Source organism: Suncus etruscus, chromosome 20 (genome assembly GCF_024139225.1).
Source record: "Suncus etruscus isolate mSunEtr1 chromosome 20, mSunEtr1.pri.cur, whole genome shotgun sequence".
Classification (NCBI taxonomy): Eukaryota; Metazoa; Chordata; class Mammalia; order Eulipotyphla; family Soricidae; genus Suncus; species Suncus etruscus.
Genome location: NC_064867.1, coordinates 17,136,253 through 17,155,924, shown reverse-complemented (window position 1 = coordinate 17,155,924; position 19,672 = coordinate 17,136,253). Strand labels below are relative to the sequence as shown.

Sequence of the window (19,672 nt, the reverse complement as noted above, 5' to 3'; positions counted from 1 at the left end):
GCGCGCGGGGAGTGCGGTAGGGTGGGAGGGTGGGTGGGACTGGGCAGTGGGGGAAGGGAAGGGGGAGGAGGAAAGGGAGGAGGAGGAGGAGGAGAAGAAGGAGGAGGAGGAGGAGTGTGAGAGCGTGTGTGCGGCTGGGGGAAGCCATTGCCTGTTTAATAGTTGCTGTTGCTGCACTTCCGCTTCTCTCCCAGAGAGAGAGAGAGAGAGGAGAGAGGAGAGAGAGGAGAGGGAGGAGAGATAGAGCTAGAGAGAGAGAGGAGAGAGAAAGGAAAGAGAGATAGAGAAAGAAAGGAAAGAGAGATAGAGAGAGAGGAGAGAGAAAAAGAGGAGAGAGAGAGAGAAAGAGAGGAGAGAGAGAGAGAGAAGAGAGAGAGGGAGAGACGAGTGGCCAGGCCCAGCCGCAGTCGCAGCAGCAGCAGCAGCAGACACAAAGAAGAGGTACGGGGATCCCCCCAACACCGCCGGGCCCCGGGGTTCGGACCCACGCGCGCGCGCGGGGGGATCCCCGCAAGGCCTCGGGTGGGTCCCCGGGCAGGCGGCGAGGGGCTGGGCCTGGACCCCGGGGGCCGCGTGGGGCGGTGGGGTCGGTTTTGGGGCCCCCGCGGCTCAAACTGTCAGAGCCGGGCCGGGAGCACCCTCAGGGCCCCGGGCTGGGGAAAGGGGACCCCCTGCTCCTCTTCGGCGTGGGGGGCCGCTGTTCCAGCCCCTCCCGGGCCGAAGGGCTCATTGTTAACTTCCGATTCTGTCGCGGCCCCCCCACGCCCCAAACACAAAACCCTGGGCCCGGGCCCTTCCTTCTCCCCACCCCAGGGGCGCCCCCTCCCAAGGCGGCACCCGAGTCCGGCTCCGGGAAGTCCGCCCCCCGAGGGGCGTCGAGCCGAGTGGGGGGCCCCTTGGGCCTGGCACCCACCCCTGGGCCCCGAGGCGGCCGCTCCCTCCCCCACCCGCTCCCCGACTCCCCTTCGACCCTGGTCTGGATCTGCCTTGGCCCGACCCCAAGAAACTCCGCTCTGTTCGGCTCGCTCCCGCTGCGCCCCAGAGTCTGGTCCCGGCCCCCGCAGGCCCCTAAAGCCGACCCCAACAGCCACCCCAGGCTCGAGGGCGTCCCGAACCCCCGCCTGCCCTCCTCCTCCTCCTCCTCTTCTTCCTCCCCCTCCTAGGCCTCTCCCCTGCCAGCCCAGAGTGAGCCCCCCAAGGGGCTGAGGAGGGGACCCCCAAAGTGCTCCTGATTGTTTTCCACCGTGCCCCACACCAGGACCCCCAAATCTACACCACGGTCCTCTTTGCAAACGCATTTTAGGGTCCCCAGGACTTGGGGTGCAAGGCTGGGGGTTGGCCGGTCCAGGTCCAGTCCCCCCTGACTGTTGAAGACCCCCTGTCCTGCCCTGCCCTGCCCTGACAGAACCCCAAGTTCCTTCTTGACACATGCTGCTGCTGCTGCAAGGGTTGTGTTTGTCTCTCTCTCTCTCTCTCTCTCCTCTTTCTCTCTCCTCTCCCTTTTTCTCTCCCCTTGTAGGGACTGTTGGCCGGGGTGGGGTGGGGGGTTCCGCTATGTCGGATGACGATTCGAGGGCCAGCACCAGCTCCTCATCTTCATCGTCCTCCAACCAGCAGCCCGAGAAGGACACGAGCACCCCCAAGAAGAAGGAGAGTAAAGTCAGCATGAGCAAGAACTCCAAACTCCTCTCCACCAGTGCCAAGAGGTACCGCACTGCACTGTCCCCCAAAACCTCTTCCCCCACCCCACCAAGGCTTCCTATTTTCTGAGCTCCTCATGAAGATAATTTAAATGCTTTTCCGAGGTCTAAAGTTCTCCAAAAGGAAAAAAAGGGGGGTGGGTGGGGAGAAAACAGGATAATTATGATGCCTCTTGTTGTGGCTGTTCGTGTTTTCCTCTTTTTAACAACGTCCACAGGCCACTGTTGTAGCTTGCCTTTCCAGTTTCTTGCCAAAGTTTTTAAGAATCCTCATTATCTTTATTAGTGACCCCAAATCTGATTTAAAACGACTTGTCCTATTAATCGCTAATCTGGAACTACCATCCCCAGAACTGTCATTTATGCCTCTTAATTACTAATCCCTGGCCAGACCAAGCTATCAAAATGGATTTTGTTTTCTTTCTACTTTCTCCTCCTCACCTGTTGCATGTGATTTTTTTTTTTTTTTTGAAATAGAGGTTTCTCTGCAAATTGCACTAGAGGAAAATAAGTCTGCTATTAGTGGATTTTGTAAGTGAACACAGGACTTTTCTGATAAGTTTAAAGAGGGCTCTTAAAAAATAATTGAGGTAAATGAATGAATATCTAATGTGAATTGGTTATTCTAGGTTATTTGGAGGATTATTTTTCATTTTCCATAAGAACATCAGTTTACCACATTTCAGGGGGAATCCTTTTTTTCTGTTATCACTCATCCTGTAAAAATGTTGTTCTGTGGATTCAAGTTAAATTTAAGCAAAGCAGCTTTTTTTCCTCTCATCTCTGGCAGAAGCTACTTTCTTGTTTTCTTTCTTTCTTTCTTTCTTTCTTTCTTTCTTTCTTTCTTTCTTTCTTTCTTTCTTTCTTTCTTTCTTTCTCTCTCTCTTTCTTTCTTTCCTTCTTTCTTTCTTTCTTTCTTTTTTGGAGGGAGGCACACCCTGCCATGCTCAGGGTTTATTCCTGGCTTTGCCCTCTGGGATCACTCACTCCTGGTTGTGCTGGGATATCATATCTGATGCCTAGAATCGAGGCATGGTGGGCTGCGTGCAGTGTAAGGCGAGAGTTTTATCCACTGTACTATTTCTCTGGCCCCAGAAGCTTTTTAAAACTCCATTCATCTTCAATGAAGCCTCTGAGTTCTATGACCCTTTAGAACAGATTCTGGGAACCCACCCTCCATCCATCATTTTTTTTAAATGAGAGTTTTGTGCTCTCAAAACTTTAAGGTGGCCAACCAGACAGTAAGGAATCCAAAGGGATGGGTAGGATGTCTTTCTTTAAAGGATGGCAACTAGGCCGGGGATGTGACAGAGGACTCAAGTGGTAGAGGACTTGAGGCCCAAGCTTTTATCCACTTTCCTTTTCCCCTGAGCACTATATGCTGGTGTGTATGTAGCCCTGGGGCTGATGATGGGACATTCCCAGAAATGGAGGCAGGGGAACCTTCCCATGTAAAAATGGAATATGATGTTTTATCTCTCCTTTGAATATAGTTAGTGGAAACTCCAGAGTTAGAGTTTGTTTTGTCGTTCTCCCTGACTTGAACGTTGAAAAGCTGCTAAAGTGCTTTGGTAACCTAACCATTAGCTGATGGAGTGACTTTTAGCTTATTTTAAACAGCGAGGAGGTCTCAACTTAAGTGACAAGATGCCTTGACAAGCTTGGTCTCATTTTCAGAGGGTTGGTTTGACTGCATCTTAGCTTCCCAGGAGTGCTGACCGGCTGTCATTGATTAGTCCTTGTGCTGGGTTTTGAAGACCTGGCATCTACCTTGCCCTTCCTTGTCTGGGAACTTCCTTCACCTTCTCTGACCCAAGAATGAGATCTTTAGTATTTCCAATTTTTTCTGGAAGTCCTTGGTGTGCATTCATATATTGGAGGGTAAAAGGTACAGATATCAGATATGAAAAGTGTCAGCAAATTATGGGGAGTGGTGGAGGATTTTTTTCACTAGATGAGAAATTTGGCCAACATCTATGCTATTGCAGCTTAACTGCTAAAGCAGTTAACATATTTCGAAGAGCCTTGGAAATAGTAGGTGTTTCGAAGTGCTTTGGAAAAAATTGTAGGAAACTCTAAATAATAATTTTGCTTACAAAGTTAATCATCAGTTTTAGCTCCCTGAATACGTTGCTTAAAAAGTGGTTTTTAGCGCTATTGCAGACCTACAGTTTATGATAGTAAAGGTAAAAATGGGAGAGGAACAAGTGTGTCTAGGAAAGGATTCGAAGGTGGGGTGGGGGAAATGATGTTAAAGGAACCCATAAAAGCCGCTCTGAATTGTATTGATTTGGAAGGTAGGTGCTGGTCATACCATTCAGAGGAAGACACCCACACAGGGTAGATTGCAAAAGAAATTTAGTTGGCAGACATTGGGCTATTTAGCTACTTTTGTTTATTATTTGGTTTTTTTGTCTACACCCGGTGTGATGCCCACGGGTTACTCCTGGCTATGTGCTCAGAAATCGCTCCTGGCTTGGGGGACCATATAGACGCTGGGGGGATCAAACTGTGGACAAGGCAGATACCTTACCACTTGCGCCACTGCTCTGCTCCCATTTTCTAGACCTTGAGTAAAGTGAAGCCCCCAATAAGAATGTTCTGGACAGAATTCCTCTAGAATGTTGTATGAGTTACTCTTGCAAATCTTCGACTGGTATTCTAGAAATGGTGTAAGTGTTGTAGAGATGAATTGGCTAAAGCTGTCTCTTATTACTCTTTCTAGGTATTAAATTTTTTTTCAGTGGATATAATAGAATTGAATCAGTCTGTCTTTTTTATACGTGCAGTACTCAGTGAAGGAATATTTTTGCCTGTATTCAATCATTCTAATAGATGCAAGTAAAGAATTAGGAAATCGGGGCTCCAGTGAGTCAAACGTGAGGGACAATGTCTCAGAACTGGAATGCTTGCCGGTGACCATAGAACTTACAAGAGGACACAGTAGAGATCCAGAGCAAACCCTTTATAAAAGTTGACCAGGTTTGGAGGGGAGGAGTAGGAGCCCTGCAATTAGGTTTAAAACCAATCACGGCTCTTCCTTTTCCACTTAAGACCAGGAAAAGCAGCAGCACTTTCTAAAAAACCTATTCCCATCTGACTTGCCTCTCTTCCTATCCTCAGAAAACCTTCTGAGAGGGAGGGAGGGAGGGAGGGAGAGAGAGAGGGAGAGTGAGAGAGAGGGGGGGGGAAGAGAGAGAGGGGGGGGGAAGAGAGAGAGAGAGAGAGAGAGAGAGAGAGAGAGAGAGAGAGAGAGAGAGAGAGAGAGAGAGAGAGAGAAGCCTTCATTGTGATTCAGATTACCTTTAGTCTGTGCCTGTGTTTTTTACTATGGTGCTGCCTGGGAGATTTTTAAATTGTAACCGAGAGCCCTGTAGGGCTTCAGAAGACGGGGAGCAGCGGGGAAAGCTTATAAAAATAGAATGAAAATAATGAAAATGCCTCGGTGCGTTTCGGGGGTGGCAGAAGCACGAGATCCTCAAACTTTGTGGCACTAATTGAGGCTGTGCTCCTAGGTAGGCTGGAGACAAAGGCCAGGGCTTGGTGTGAACTGCCAAGCCTGGTGGCTTAGGCCTAGGCTCGGGGATGGGGGCCTTTGTGAAGTAGAAGATTGATGTGGGAGTGAGAACTGGGGATGTTGGAGATCTAGGGGAGCCCCCCCCCCCCCGCAGCTTGTGTGGTGTCCAGAGTAGGAGAAGAAGGACATTGGAGGAAAAAAAGGGGAGCCCTTGCAGAGAGAAGAAAAGGCCTGCTGGAGTGCACCTGTGCACCCCTCAGGAGTTGGCTCCCCTGAGGCCATGCCTGCTGGGGAGTCTGAAAGTCCCCCCAAACCCCCAGCCCACAAGTTCACCCCCAGGGCCCTCAGGCCCTCTGGCAGGGCAAGGGCACTGGGCTCCCATGAGGTCGCTGCTGGGGGAACCCCCGTGAGCTCCCTTCTCCCCCACTTCTGATCCAAGTCTGGGCTGAGGGGCCTCTCAAGGAGCGGCCATGTTGGCTGCCTTGCCCCAGTAGGCCTGAAGTAGCAAGGGGGTCTCGTGTGACTTTGCGCCCTGGAGAGTTGGTGCAGGCAGAAGTGGAAGAAGGTGTCCCACCAGCTCTGGTACCACAGTGCAATGTGGGGAGAGATTCAGACCCACGCCTGAGGGGTGGGGAAAGGCAAAGTGGCTCCCCACAAGTGTGCAAACTGCTCCCACAACTGCCCTGGCCTAACCTAACCCTGCCCTGTTTGTCTCTCTCCCACCCCAGGATTCAGAAAGAGCTGGCCGACATCACTCTCGACCCACCGCCCAACTGCAGGTGAGTGAGCCTCTGAGCTGCTCTTCTTCCTCTTCTCCTTCTTCAGAGCTTGTTTGTTGACTGACTGGTTGACACCCTGAGACAGATGGCTGGCTGTTGGGGGCAGGTGGCCATGCGCCTGACACTCCTGGTAGCTGGTCCAAGGGGAGGCCTGACTGGCTGGCTAGCTGGCTTTCTTGCAAGTGGGATGCCAACTTCTGAAGGACGCCCAGTGCAGATCTCGCTTGTGTTGCTGAGGATTTGGGGTTCAGGGATATTTGAGGTTGGAAAGATGCTGTGCCCCATTGTTGCCTTGAGATCTATAGAGAGCTCAGCTCAACTTTAGGTTAAGACTCTGCCTCCTCTTGCTATATGAAAATTTTGCCTTGGACTTTTGGCAGGCCAGTTCGGGAAATGATCTTGACTTTACTAAAAAAAAAAAGTTTTGTCTATTTCAACTTTTCTGAACAGTGCTTTTCTTTCATCTCATAATTGCTTTACTCTGGTATTAATGTGTTTTTCAGTGTTAAGGCAGTTTTTTGGTTGGTTGGTTAGTTGGTTGGTTGGTTGGTTTGGGGGCCACACTTATTGTGCTCAGGACTTATTTCTGGTTTTGTCCTCTGGGATCAGTCCTGAAGGGGCTCTGGGGACCACATGGGGTGCCTGGGACTAAACATAGGTTGGCTGTGCGCAAGGTGCAAGGCAAAAGCATCTTACCTGTTGTACTGTATCATTGGGGCCTCGGGATTTAAACAGTTTGAATCAGGTTGTGGAGGATTTGTTAGCTGTCTGTTTATTTTTAAATTTTACTTATTTATTTATTGATTAATTGATTGGTTTTGGGGGTACACTTGGCAGGGCTCAAGGGTTACTCTTGGCTCTGCACGCAGAAATCGCCTCTAGCAGACTTGGGGACCATATGGGATGTGAGAAATCCAACCGGGTCCTTGGGGGGGGTGGGGGTGTTGGCCGAATGCAAGGCAAAAGCCCTACCTCTGTGCTATCTCTCCAGCTTCTGTTTGTTTGTTTTTAATAGTCATTTTGCTGCTACTTATAGAAGGGAAGAAGGTTATTATTGAGCTGTGTTTATTTAGGGGGGCGTTAATTGTTTGGTTCTATTACTCCATAGTTTAAAAATGAAGCACTGCAGTGTAGTTTTCAGGACTGGAATTTGAATGGGATGTGCAATTGCAGAAGTGTTTTTCTGACAACAGAGAGACACTATAGCAGGCAGGGCACTTGTCTTGGACTTGGTCAAATCCTACTTTTGTACTCCTATAGGACCCACTGAGCCCTGTCAGGAGTGATCCCTGAGCAGAGCCAGGAGTAAGTCTTGAGCACCTCCAGGTGTGGCAAAAATAAACCACCCCAAAACAAACCAAAACAAACCAGCAAAAATCTATGTGTTATGCTATAAAGAAATAGTTCAGTGGCCCTGTGGCCATATACAGACACTTAAAGTGAGCATGGGGAAGTATTCAGGTTGAAAACCTAAACAAAATAAAATAAAGAGAGACTTTGTAAAACTACAAGGACTGCATAGAATGTAAACTTTAACAGAGCCTTTGGGTTCTATATGTTCTTGCCATTGATCAGGTGTCAGATCAGCTGTTCGGATAAATTGTCCTGCCTTGTAAAGAAAATGATTTTGAATTTGAAATGCTCTGAAACTGGTCTGACTGAATTTTGAGGATTTCTTTCATGGCTATGTAGAGTTCTTTTCAGACTTTTGAAAATGTGAAGAAATGGGTTTGAGAGTTCCTTTCTGTAGTGGAATCCTAAAGATCCAAGCTTGTAGCTCTACTCATTTCGCTATTTTTCCTGGTTACTCCTGATAGCAGAGCTACACTTTGTAGTTACTGCTTTGTTCTTTCTTCATTTTTGTTATTTTCCAGTGCCTCTGGGAATGCAGGCAGCTTTAATTGATCAAATTATAAAGTTTTTATTTTTAAGTATGGCTTGAAGACTTCTCTAACGTTTATCAAAACATAGAATAGCTTTCTTGTGAATAAGTGCAATCAAATTTGAAACTTTTAAACAATTTGAAAGTTTTGTGGCATTACCTTATATTTGTTTTTTTTTGGACTATACCTGGCAGTGCTCAGGGACTGGTGTGCTTAGAGGTACCTATGGCAATTGAACCCAGGTCTCCTTGTGTGAGACAAGCATCTTACCTATTCTATTATCTCTCTGACTGTGGAATAAATCACTTTTTAAAAAAATAGATTAGGTACACTTCAGTTGCATACCATTTAATTTATTTACTCTTTTATTTATTTGGGGTTTGGGCCACACCTGGTGATGCTCAGGCCTCTGCATGCTGCAATCACTCCTGGCGATGCTCAGAGAACCATGTGGGATGCTGCGGATTGAGCCTGGGTCAGTTGTTAAATGTCAGCGCCCTATTGGCAGTACTATCTCTCCAGTTTCAGTTTCACACTGTTTTCTCTGACTTAATATGTGAGAGACTTATGTTGGGCAACATACAGTATTCGGTTCTTGCAAACCTTCTTTATATACCCCATAAAGATGGGGGGCCAGTGTGGGGGTTGCTATGGGTCCATCAGATTCCACCTAGAACTGATTCTAGGGTCAAGTCAGCCACATGCTAGGTCAGCACTTTCACCCCTGTATTATTTCCAGTTCAAGCTGAAACATTTACACTTTGCCTAATGGTCAGGTAAAGCACCAAATTGAATGGTTGTTTGGATGGCTGAAATGGAGAGACACTTTGGCATACTTTAACTTGTTGTTGGTTTTTTTGAAAGTCTTTGGTTTCAGAGAAAACACCAGACATCTTTATTTTGTAAGAGAATGAATTTTGTGTTGGGTTTTAAAAAGAAAGACTACTTTATTTTCTGGAGTCATGTTCCAGTACTTCTGGTTAAGTAATATGAGTTTTAGCTTCTACTTTTGGTTGCTTTCTAGTGTTACTGACTTAATATTATTCAGCAGTCCCAGGATTCTGCTGAAGTGATTTTGGTTTTCTGTTTTGGTATTGGGTGGCATTGAATCATTTAGTATTTTAATGTAATACAGTATTATTGGAAATGTTCTTTTTGAACATTTTTTCTTAAAGTTAGCACTTAGTTAAAATGTCAGAGAAAGCACGCATGTATATTCTTTTTTTTTTGTGGTGTGTGTGTGTGTGTGTGTGTGTGTGTGTGTGTGTGTGTGTTTGTGTTTGGTTTGGGGACCACACCTGACAGCTCTCAAGGGTTACTCCTGGCTCTCTGCTCAGAAATCTTTGCTCCTGCCAAGCATGCGGGACCGTGTGGGATGTTGGGATTCGAGCCACCGTCTGTCCTGGGTCGGCCTCTTGCAAGGCAAATGCCCTACCTCTGTGCTATCTGTCCTGCCCCTATTCATTGTAATTTTTGTTACTTTTAGCATGAGAAAGTGATAAGATCTTACGAAGTTATCATTTGATCAACTACAAATTACATTTTGAATGAATTAAATAATTGACTTACTTAATATTAAATTTTGTGGGACTGCCTTCAATATATTTTTGTTTGGTTTTAAATTTAAATATATTACTTTATTAAAATACAGCAGTTGGCAAACAGTTGATTGCTGCAGATTAGTGGGAGAATTGCTCCTTGTGAAGGTATGCAGTTTGTGTTCAATATTTTTAGCACATGTCAAAAATTTGGATTTGAAGTTATTTGAACTTCTAACTTATTTGAAATGCATTTCCTAGATGTGTTATAAGTATATCAAGATAAATTCTTAAGTGTTAAGTATATATTCTAATTTTGCTGATTATATTCAATGTCCAGACCAAAGTACTTTTAAAAAATGGCTTTATATTGCTATATAAATAAAATTATTGGTATTGTTGAACTACTTAGTTATATGTGTTTATTTTGTATAGGCTCCCAATTTATTGTTACATTTGGCTAGGCAGTTTTTTGCTTTGTTTTGTTTTTGATTTTTGAGACACTCATTGGCACTCGGGTTACTCCTGGCTCTGCCCTCAGAAGTTACATCTGGCAGGCTCAAGGGACCATATGGGATTCCAGGATCGAATCCAGGTCAATTGTGTGCAAGGCAAACACCCTACCCACTGTGTTATCGCTCAGGCCTCTGGTTAAGCGTTTTAGCTTGAATTTTGACTCTTATTTGTTTAGGAGAAAGATACTGTCTTAACTACTGTAATGATTTCCTAAAGTGTGCCCTATCTTGAATTGTAAGATTATGACTTTTAGATAACTGTTGAACTCTGGGCTACTAGAATCAGTACTGCAACTATTATTTATAGCCTAGGGCCCAAGTTTTGCTAAATTGACTAGTTATGGATGTATAATCTGTAGCATAAGTAAGTGCCTTTAGTGTGTCTAAGCATAGTAAATGACACATTTATCCCAGTCTTTCAACTTAAAGCTTTTTTTTTTTTTTTTTGGTTTTTGGTTTTTGGGTCACACCCGGCAGTGCTCAGGGGTTACTCCTGGCTGTCTGCTCAGAAATAGCTCCTGGCAGGCACGGGGGATCATATGGGACACCAGGATTCAAACCAACCACCTTTGGTCCTGGATCGGCTGCTTGCAAGGCAAACGCCGCTGTGCTATCTCTCCGGGCCCAACTTAAAGCTTTCTTAATGAATATATTTGTATTATAAGTAAACCTACTCATATAGTGACTTGAAACCTAAGATTTCATATTCTTTGAAGGCTACTATTTTAGGATAAAATAGTAGAATAGAGATATTCTATTTTAGGCTACTATTTTAGAATAAAATAGTATTTTAGGATAAAATAGTAGAATAGAGAATGGGGCTGGAGTGATAGTACAGTGGCAAAGTCGTTTGCCTTGCATGCACTGACCCAAGTTCTATTTCTTAACCTGCCAGAATTCCTGAATACAGAGCCAAGAGTAACCTAAAATCTTTTCTATATGATTTTATTAAATTTTAAGCATTATTCTTGTTTCCTAAATAAGTTACATTTTAATTTTTCTTGGAAACTATTGTATAAAGTATATCTTTACAGATCAAACTTTTTTTTCGACATTGATTTAAATACTAAAAGAAAGAGGGTTTTTTTATTGTAAAGGATGATGTGTTTCCAGCTATTTGGAAAAATGAAGTTATGAAATATGCTTATGTATGAATGAATATGGGGTGTAATATGCTGAATGAAATGAGTCAGAGGGATAAGGTTAGACATAGAATGATCATACTTATTTTTGGCTATTAAACAAAATATATGGTAATACCCAAAGAGATGAGAACCATGGTAGGAAGTTTGCCACAAAGTGCAGGGGGGTGAGTTAGGGCAGAGAAGGGACCATCATAATAATGGTAATTGGGATTGACCACTTTAGACAAGAAGTGGGTGTTGAAAGGAGGTAAAGTGATACCCCTTCAGTAACGATGTTGCAAAACAATGTTTGAAAGCAAAAAAAGGGAAGAGAAAGAAGAAAAAGGTCTGCCATAGAGGTGGCCAAATGGGAGAGTGGATAGCAAACCGAGGAGCATTGCTGGTGGGAAATGAGCACTGGTGAAGGGATAGGTGTTGGACATTGTATAAATGAAACTCAGTTATGAACAATTTTGTAATTGTATATCACATGAGTCAAATAATTTTTAAGTATAATGCTTTATAATACTTAAAAAAATAATACCTGAGAAGTTAAGTTTTTTTCAGCTTTCTCCTTAACTAAAAGGGACTAATGCATGGGTTGTCTACCTGATAGTTTTACAATTCAAATGCGATTATGGTTTTCTATATGTACTAGATAGTGTTAGTACTAGAATTGCCCATTTAGCTCCTTTGATATCTAATAGTTAAAAATCATCTTTTAAAAAACTAATTTTATATTTATTTGCCTTTTATTTTAAATCATTTGGGGGAAAGCTTGGGCCACACACAGTTTGCTCAGGGCTTGCTTTTGGCAGTGCTCAGAGCACTGTATGTGGTGACCGGAACTGAAGCCTTTTCACAATAACATGAGAATATTACTCTCGTTGTTGGAAGTTGAAATCTGAAGGCTGCAAAGCATCACCTTATGATCTCTTTTGATTCTACCACCCCTTGTACAGAGATGTTTCATGTTGACACTTTTGTGTATTAATCCAGGTAGTTTCTGTGAACTTACAGTGTTGTCGGTTTCTGGCTTTACAAATCGTTTGGAATGGGTAATAGCAATATTTCCTCCCTGTTCATTATTGTTCTGTTGTAATGTCCAGAGTCACATAGTTGGCTGTGATGCTGGTAGTGGTAATAGTGTTGAGATACCAGTTTACAAGTTATAGTGTCTAACAGTCTTGAAAAGAAATGCTTGCTACAGTAAAGACTTACATAGCTTTAACATGTTTTACTATGCTTTAAGTATATTTGGTTGTACATAAGAAATGGGTTCTACAGAACTCATTCTTCACAGAATCGTTTGCTATCTCACAGTTGTCTTTCATCTGATGCTACTAACTGCATTGAGGATATAACTATGACTTCACCATGTAAACGAGGTTTTGTTTCATTACAGCTTTCACTTGAGAAGTTACCAGTATTTAAGCTGGCCTTTATGTACAAGGCATTGTTGAAAATAGAAATCAAAATACTAATAGTTAAGCCAGAGTTGAGTTCCTAGAAAGTACAGATGTGGAGCAGACCACCTGCCACCTGCCTTTAGGGATTCTGGCCTGCAGGTTGAAGGAGATGGGGGAAGACTTAGTGGGTCTCTTTTGTCACCTAGACCTGACAAACCTAGACTTGGAGACACTTCTGCTTCATTCTCCACTTTCAGGTGATATTTACTAGTATTTTTGTCTGTTTGTTTTGGGGTCATGCCCAGTGACACTCAGGGGTTACTCCTGGCTCTGTGCTCAGCAATTGCTCCTGGCAGACTGGGAGACCATATAGGCTGCTGGGAATCAAACCGGGTCTCTCCTGTGATAGCCCTACCACTGTGCTATTGCTCTGGCCCCATTAGTAGTGTGTTTTATTTTCTGTTTGTAGAACACTACTTCCAGTACTGGTGAAGTCATGGAACTCTCTCTGTACTGCTTAGGACATGCATGTATAATATATATAAACATGTATTCCAACCAAAATAATCAAGGTAATGTGGAAGGGAAAGAACATATGTAAACACATCGCTAGCTGCAGGGTATTTTACACTAGTGAGTAATGGCAAGAGGACAGTCTAAAAGTAAAGTTTCCTTTTGATCATTAAAAAAATATTTCTACAAATTAGATTAGCATTTAGGGTGCCGGTTGATAGGAATTGATGAAATCTATCCAGAATGAATTGTCTCCCCCAACAAGTAGACTCTCAGTTCTGGTTTGTTTTCTAAAAGACATGTGTTGAATTGTAAAGCTATTCTGTTGTCTCTCACAAAGCTAAACAGAAAATAAATTTTAAAAACATTTTAAAAAGAGCTAAACAGAGTTGCCTAATGACTCAGCAGTTCATTCTTCACCCAGGTAGATGCCAAGTAGATTGAAACAGGGACTCAGAAAGGTATTGTTACTATTATATTCTTCATAATAGCCAAAAATGTTGGAAACAACCCTTGGATTTATCAGAGTGGATAAACCAAATGTACTATAAACCAAAATGTACTATATATAAACCAAATGTACTGTGAAGCAAATGTACATTAAAATGTAATATCCATCCATAAAAAGAATTAAATTCTGTAGCATGCTACACATGACCGACTGGGTTTTTTGTTTGTTGGTTTGGTTTTGGTCACTCCCAGTGGTGCTTACTCTCGGCTCTATGCTCAGGTATCACATAGATACAAAAGAAAAGGAAACATTTCCTCTTTGTCATATAGTAGACTTAAATATAGCCATGTGTAGTATATTGCCGTCCTAGTATTTGACTTGTAATTGGAGGTCTGTTATCTTCTGACCTTCCCCTGATACAAACACAAGTCTGATTTCTTTTTCTGGGAGTTTTTTTTATATTCCACATCGAAGTGAGAATGTTTCTTTCTTCATCTTGCATGCCTTAAAGGTTATCACAAAGAGTAGGATTTCCTACCACCACCACCACCCATTTCTGAGAAATGTACCATTATATTTCAAAAGTCTCAGAAAGGAAATTAAACTGGGATTGGGATTGGGAAAGAAGGCAGGCAGTAGGAAGGAGTTTCTTGACTTGTTTAGGGATAGCAGGAAGGTGTGAGAAAGAGATTGAATCTGAAAGTGACTAATACTCTCTTTATAAAGAGCGTGATGGTATAGATGCCCAAAGATACAGATTTCTTAAGCTGGCTGAGCTTATAAGAATATAGAATATAGAACCCATATAGAAGGTTCATGAAGTGGGGTCAGAGCAATAGTACAGTGATAGGGCATTTGCCTTGCACACTTCTGACCCAGGACGGACCTGGGTTTGAGCCCTGGCATCTCATATGGTCTCCCTAGCCAGGAGTAACCCCTGAGCTTCACCAGGTGGGGCCCAAAAGCTAAAAAACAAACAAACAAAAACAGAAGAAGGTTCATGAAGGATACCTTTCCTAAGGACTAGTGCTGGGGGCCACTAGGGCTACCCCTGGTAATGCTCAGCGGGCCTTGTGATACTGGGACTTGAACTCTGAACCTGGTGCATGCAGGCCTGTTATATCTGACTTTTTGAGCTGTCACTCTGGCCCCTCCCCTCCTCATTCTGCTGTTGTGTTGTCCGGGAGTTGTGGCATTCATATGATTTAGTTGCAGTGTTCACCAGTCTCACTCAGTGTGGTGTTGTGATACCAGGAATCCCAAACAGCAGAGCTCCTGGGACTACATTGGTGCATGTCAAGATGATGTGGGGTTTAACTTCAAATCTCATGCTTGCCAGGCAGATGCTTTACCTTACCATCAAGTTTTTCCTGAACCTCCATATTTATAATTTTTTGAGCATCATCCTTACTGTTTTCTGTACTGACTACAGTAATCCCATGCACAGTATATAAGAATTCCCTTCAAGGGGTTAGAGCTTGCCTTGCACGCGGCCAACCAGGCTTCCATCCCCAGCATCCCATATGGTCACCCAATCCTGTCAGGAGTGATTTTTGAGCACAAAGCCAGGAGTAACCCCCCTTCCCCCAAAAAAGGAATTCCCTTCTCATCCATATACCTGATGTACTTGTCTTGTTTTTTGATGATGGCCATTCTAACAATGGTAAAGTGATACCCCATTATGGTCTCATTTTGTATTCCCTAATTAGCAGTTTGAAGCATTTTTTTCATGTACCTGTTAGATTTTCATAGGTCTTTGTGGGAAAAAAGTCTATTTTTTTAACTGCCTGTTTTTTAATTGTTATATATAATCTTGTTGAGTTGAATGAATTCTTTTCTTTAATTATTTATTTATTTATTTATTTTAATTATGAGAACAATGATGCAAAGAAAGAGGACAAGGTAAAGTTACCGTGGAAGGACAATCACCAATAAACAGAGTTCTCAGAAGAAATCCCGTTGCTGACACCTTAATTTTGAACATACAGTCAAGGAACATTAAGAAGAAATAAAACAGAACCCATGTACAATTACTTTGTCCCTCAAGTCTCCAGATATTATAACATTTCTTAGTGGTACACAAAGCAATTTAAAGTCATGATATTTGTGTAACTCCTTAAACATTGAAGGCATCATATTTTTTACATTTCCATGCATATGCATATTAGTTTATGTTAACCTCAAAAGTTTAAGTAGGTTTTTTTTTATTTATTTAAGGTTTAGAGTCAAAGTAAAAATGGTGTTAGAGTGGCAATTATTGTTTGCATAGGCCCACCAAAATATGGGTGACATGGAAACAAAAAGCCTTGGCATTAAATACAAGGAGATCCTACCCCTAAGTTTCCTGGCAAAAGACCAGTTCTAGGTTCCAGCAGAATAGTTAGTCTAATCCAAGTCTTTGTCTGTAGTGCCAATACAGTTTTATTTTTCAAACAGTCTCTGTTGTTGGCAAAAGATTTTGGAATCTGCATATCCTACACTGAAGTCAGGCTGGTGTCCTCTAGTTTCACCTCACAATTAAAGGGCAATGCAGAGAGCCTTGTCCAATAAGCAGGACATTATTGTTGTTAAGTCTTCTCAGTGTTAAGGGAAGTCTCTTTTGAGTAGGTCGATGTCAGCAGCGGTAGGGTCTTCCCTGGTAGAGGATTGCTTCCAGGTGATATTATAGACAATGTTGGATGTTTCATAGGTGGCTTCCCTAATTCAGGGGTGAATGGAGAATGCCCATTCTTCTGAGGCCTGCGCCAGGTCGTTATGTCAATGTTCAGGGTGTAAGGTCCAATTGCACTACAAGTTTTGTGTGTTCCCATCTCTATTAGATAAGAACTTATTTGTATGTATAGAATTTCACCATTTTAATGTGCTTATGCAAACAAGGAATAATGCCATGTGACATTATTGGTACTGCGAGAACAAGTCCAACAATCCCCGTGACTTGGTTCATACATAAGTGATAAACTGAGGGAATCTTTCACCGGACTCCTTATTGATCAGTTCACAAAGAGAAGAAAAGATAAAAAGTAGGGGAAATCATCACTATATAAGAGAATATTAAGTATTCTTAATATTCTTAAGAGATATAGCTGTCAAAGAAAATAGTTATAAACAATTCAGAGGGCATACTTGTCTTTTTTGTGCTTTTGAAATAGTTGGGTGGGTGTTAAATCCAGTGCCTCACGTTGGTCTGTGATTTTGGATGGTGAAGTACTGAAGTTAAAAAGGGTAAATGTAGGGGCCCGGAGAGATAGCACAGCGGTGTTTGCCTTGCAAGCAGCCGATCCAGGACCAAAGGTGGTTGGTTCGAATCCCGGTGTCCCATATGGTCCCCCGTGCCTGCCAGGAGCTATTTCTGAGCAGATAGCCAGGAGTAACCCCTGAGCACTGCCGGGTGTGGCCCAAAAACCAAAAAAAAAAAAAAAAAAGGGTAAATGTGGGGTGATGATGGTTTCGGGGTGAGAGAGTTACAGAGTAAAAATGAGTTTTATAGGGGTGTGATAAAGAGCAGAATACAAAATGGACATTCTGCATACATAAGAACATATCTTAATGATATGGTGTACTATTAATATATATTGTGGTTTGGAACATGTAGACTGGCATGAAATTACCAGTGACTGCCTAAGTACAGCTGAGCAACTATCTGCCACCCCCAGTTAAGCTCCTCCAAGTGTAAAAAAGGCCTTTGGCACAATGGAGGTCTGCCGAAACCCATGCTGGCTGAGACTCCAGCTCCCAGGAAGGAAGGAGATCCTTCCCGACCCGGAAGGCCGGAAGTTCAAAGCCCGCACCCTAAGCCTCCCTCTGGAACCGGCTTGGGAGTGGGGAAAGCCTAGGGTACCCCATAAGCTCCTCCCAGGAACCCACCTTGCTGGCTTGCCCAGGCATGTGGCCCAGGGGAAGCCCTCGAGCTCCGGAGGAAGGAGGTAGAGGGGTGCTGGGGTGACCCAAGTCCCGCACCCAACCCTAGGCCAGGTTAAGAAGGCCTTTGACACAACGGAGGTGTGCTGAAACCCATGCTGGCTCGAGTTGAATGAATTCTTAATAAATTTTAGTGAGTTGTTTTGTTTGTTTGGTTTTGGGCCACACCCAGCGGCGCTCGGTTACTTCTCCCAGCTCTACACGCAGAAATCGTTCCTGGCAGGCTTGGGGGACCATATGGGATGCCAGGAATTGAACCCAGGTCTGTACCAGGCCAGCAGCATGCAAGGCAAACGCTCTACCACTGTGCTATCTCCAGCCCCTAAATTTTAGTTTTTGTTGGTTTTTGTTTATTTAGTGACTATATCCAGTGGTGCTCAGCATTTACTCATCTGCCCAGGGTCTTTTTTGTTTGTTTGTTTTTATTTTTGGGTCACACCCGGTAGTGCTCAGGGGTTACTCCTACTCTATGCTCAGAAATCGCTCCTGGCAGGCTCGGGGGACCATATGGGATGCTGGAATTCGAACCACCGTCCTTTTGCATGGAAGACAAACGCCCTACCTCCATACTATCTCTCCAGCCCCATGCCCAGGCTCTTGATGGATATATGAGGTGCTAGGAATTGAACTCAGGTTAATTGCATGCAGGGCAAGTGCCTTCCCTAAACACTAAACTATTTTTCCAGCATCAGATTTTATTCCTGGCTCTGTGCTCAGAAATAGCTCCTGGCAGACATGGGGGATTATATGGGATGCCAGGAATTGAACCTGGTTCTGTCCATGGTTGGCTATGTGCAAGGCAGACTTCCTACCACTGTGCTATCTCTCTCTCTGGCCCCTATTCATTTTTTTTAAATACCAGTATCATCCTGTTTTGATGACTATAACTTGATATTGTGAACTGAAGTTAGGAATTCAGAATACCTCTTTGTTCTTTTCTGGTTGTTTTGTTTGTTTGTTTGGATTTTGCTATTCAGGATCTTTTCTAATTCAGTATAATTTTTTACTACTTCTGCAAGTATGCCATTAGACTCGTAATAAGAATTATATTGACTCTGTAAATTGCTTTCGGTTAGTATTGACATTTTAATAATACTGATTCTTACAACCAATAAAACAGCGTATCTTTCCACTTATTTCTGTCTGTCTTTAATTTCTTTCATTAGTAGCTTTGGGTTTTCAAGGTAGAGTTCTTTGCTTAAATAACTTTTCCTGCTTTATTTCAAACTTTCTTAAAAAGTTTGAAAACTGGTGATGTTTTTAATGTAATTCACATTGTAAGGGTAATGACATTGAAATATGTTCGCACTTAGATTGGTTAAATGTCATATTTTATGTTACATCTTTTATGACAATAAAAATATCACTGTCAACTTGTATTTTGAGAATAAAATGGCTTAGAGTATAGGGATTAAAACTTTGTTTTTGGCCATGTTCATTAATGTTCAGTGTCTCTTCCTGACTGTGCTCAGGAGTGACCCCCTGGCCATGCTCAGAATAACCGTGTGTAGTGCCTGGGATTTGAACTGGGGTCAACCACTTGCAAAGTTTGTGCTTACTTACTGTATTCACTGGCCCCAGTAGAGATCTTACAAAGGATACTAATGTTCATTTCCTGTAATAAGGCTTAAATGCCACAAAATGTTCTGCTTTCATGTAATATGTACTCTAGGAAAGATGACAAGAAACACACAGAGAATTGTAATATCTTGGGAACATAGAGTAATAAATACTTCGTTCCAATTTTTTTAGTATATGTGCTGCCGAAGCGAGCACAGAGTAATAAATACTTCAATAAACTTTTTAATCTTTCAAAGGAGTATAAGGGATTACTTTGACCTGGGTGTGAGAGGTCACACAGTCAAGCTACTTAGAGCTGAGTGTCTGAATAGAGACAGAGCAAGGGTGAAGTGGAGCTCTGTGGGAAACATGACGTTCAACATATTGTTACCACTTCATGGGCCTTCAGTATGTCTGAGACTTTTATAAATCATGAAGATTTCCATTGTACCTGGCTAACTTTTAGATGAGACAAATTAAGTATGGTAAAAGACACCATAATTTTTTGTCATTTTTTGTTTCATTTTTTTTTAGTTGAGGTTGTACTTTTGGGGGGCTTTTCCCAGAAGAGCTCATTGGACCATATAGTGCTGGAGATAAAACCCAGTCAGTTCTCTTGCATGAAATACGCTAAGCCTCTGAGTTACCTCTTGGTTTGGAGGACACACCTCTGATGACTGGGAACTGTTCTTGGCTTGGTACTTGGGGGTCACTCCTGGATGTTCTTGGGAGACCATGTGTTGCTGGGACCAAATTCCCAGGACC

General features: G+C 43.1%; 1 protein-coding gene across 1 annotated transcript in view; it reads left to right on the top strand.

Moving 5' to 3' along the window:
- Positions 1 to 393: 393 nt before the first annotated feature.
- Positions 394 to 19,672, top strand: part of LOC125997888 (ubiquitin-conjugating enzyme E2 E1) — a 79,810-nt gene continuing 60,531 nt past the window's right edge. The window contains exons 1-3 of the mRNA XM_049766074.1: positions 394 to 441; positions 1,520 to 1,706; positions 5,946 to 5,996. Of these exons, the coding sequence (XP_049622031.1) occupies positions 1,555 to 1,706; positions 5,946 to 5,996 (203 nt within the window). The 5' untranslated portion in view covers positions 394 to 441; positions 1,520 to 1,554. The remainder of the gene's footprint in view (positions 442 to 1,519; positions 1,707 to 5,945; positions 5,997 to 19,672) is intronic.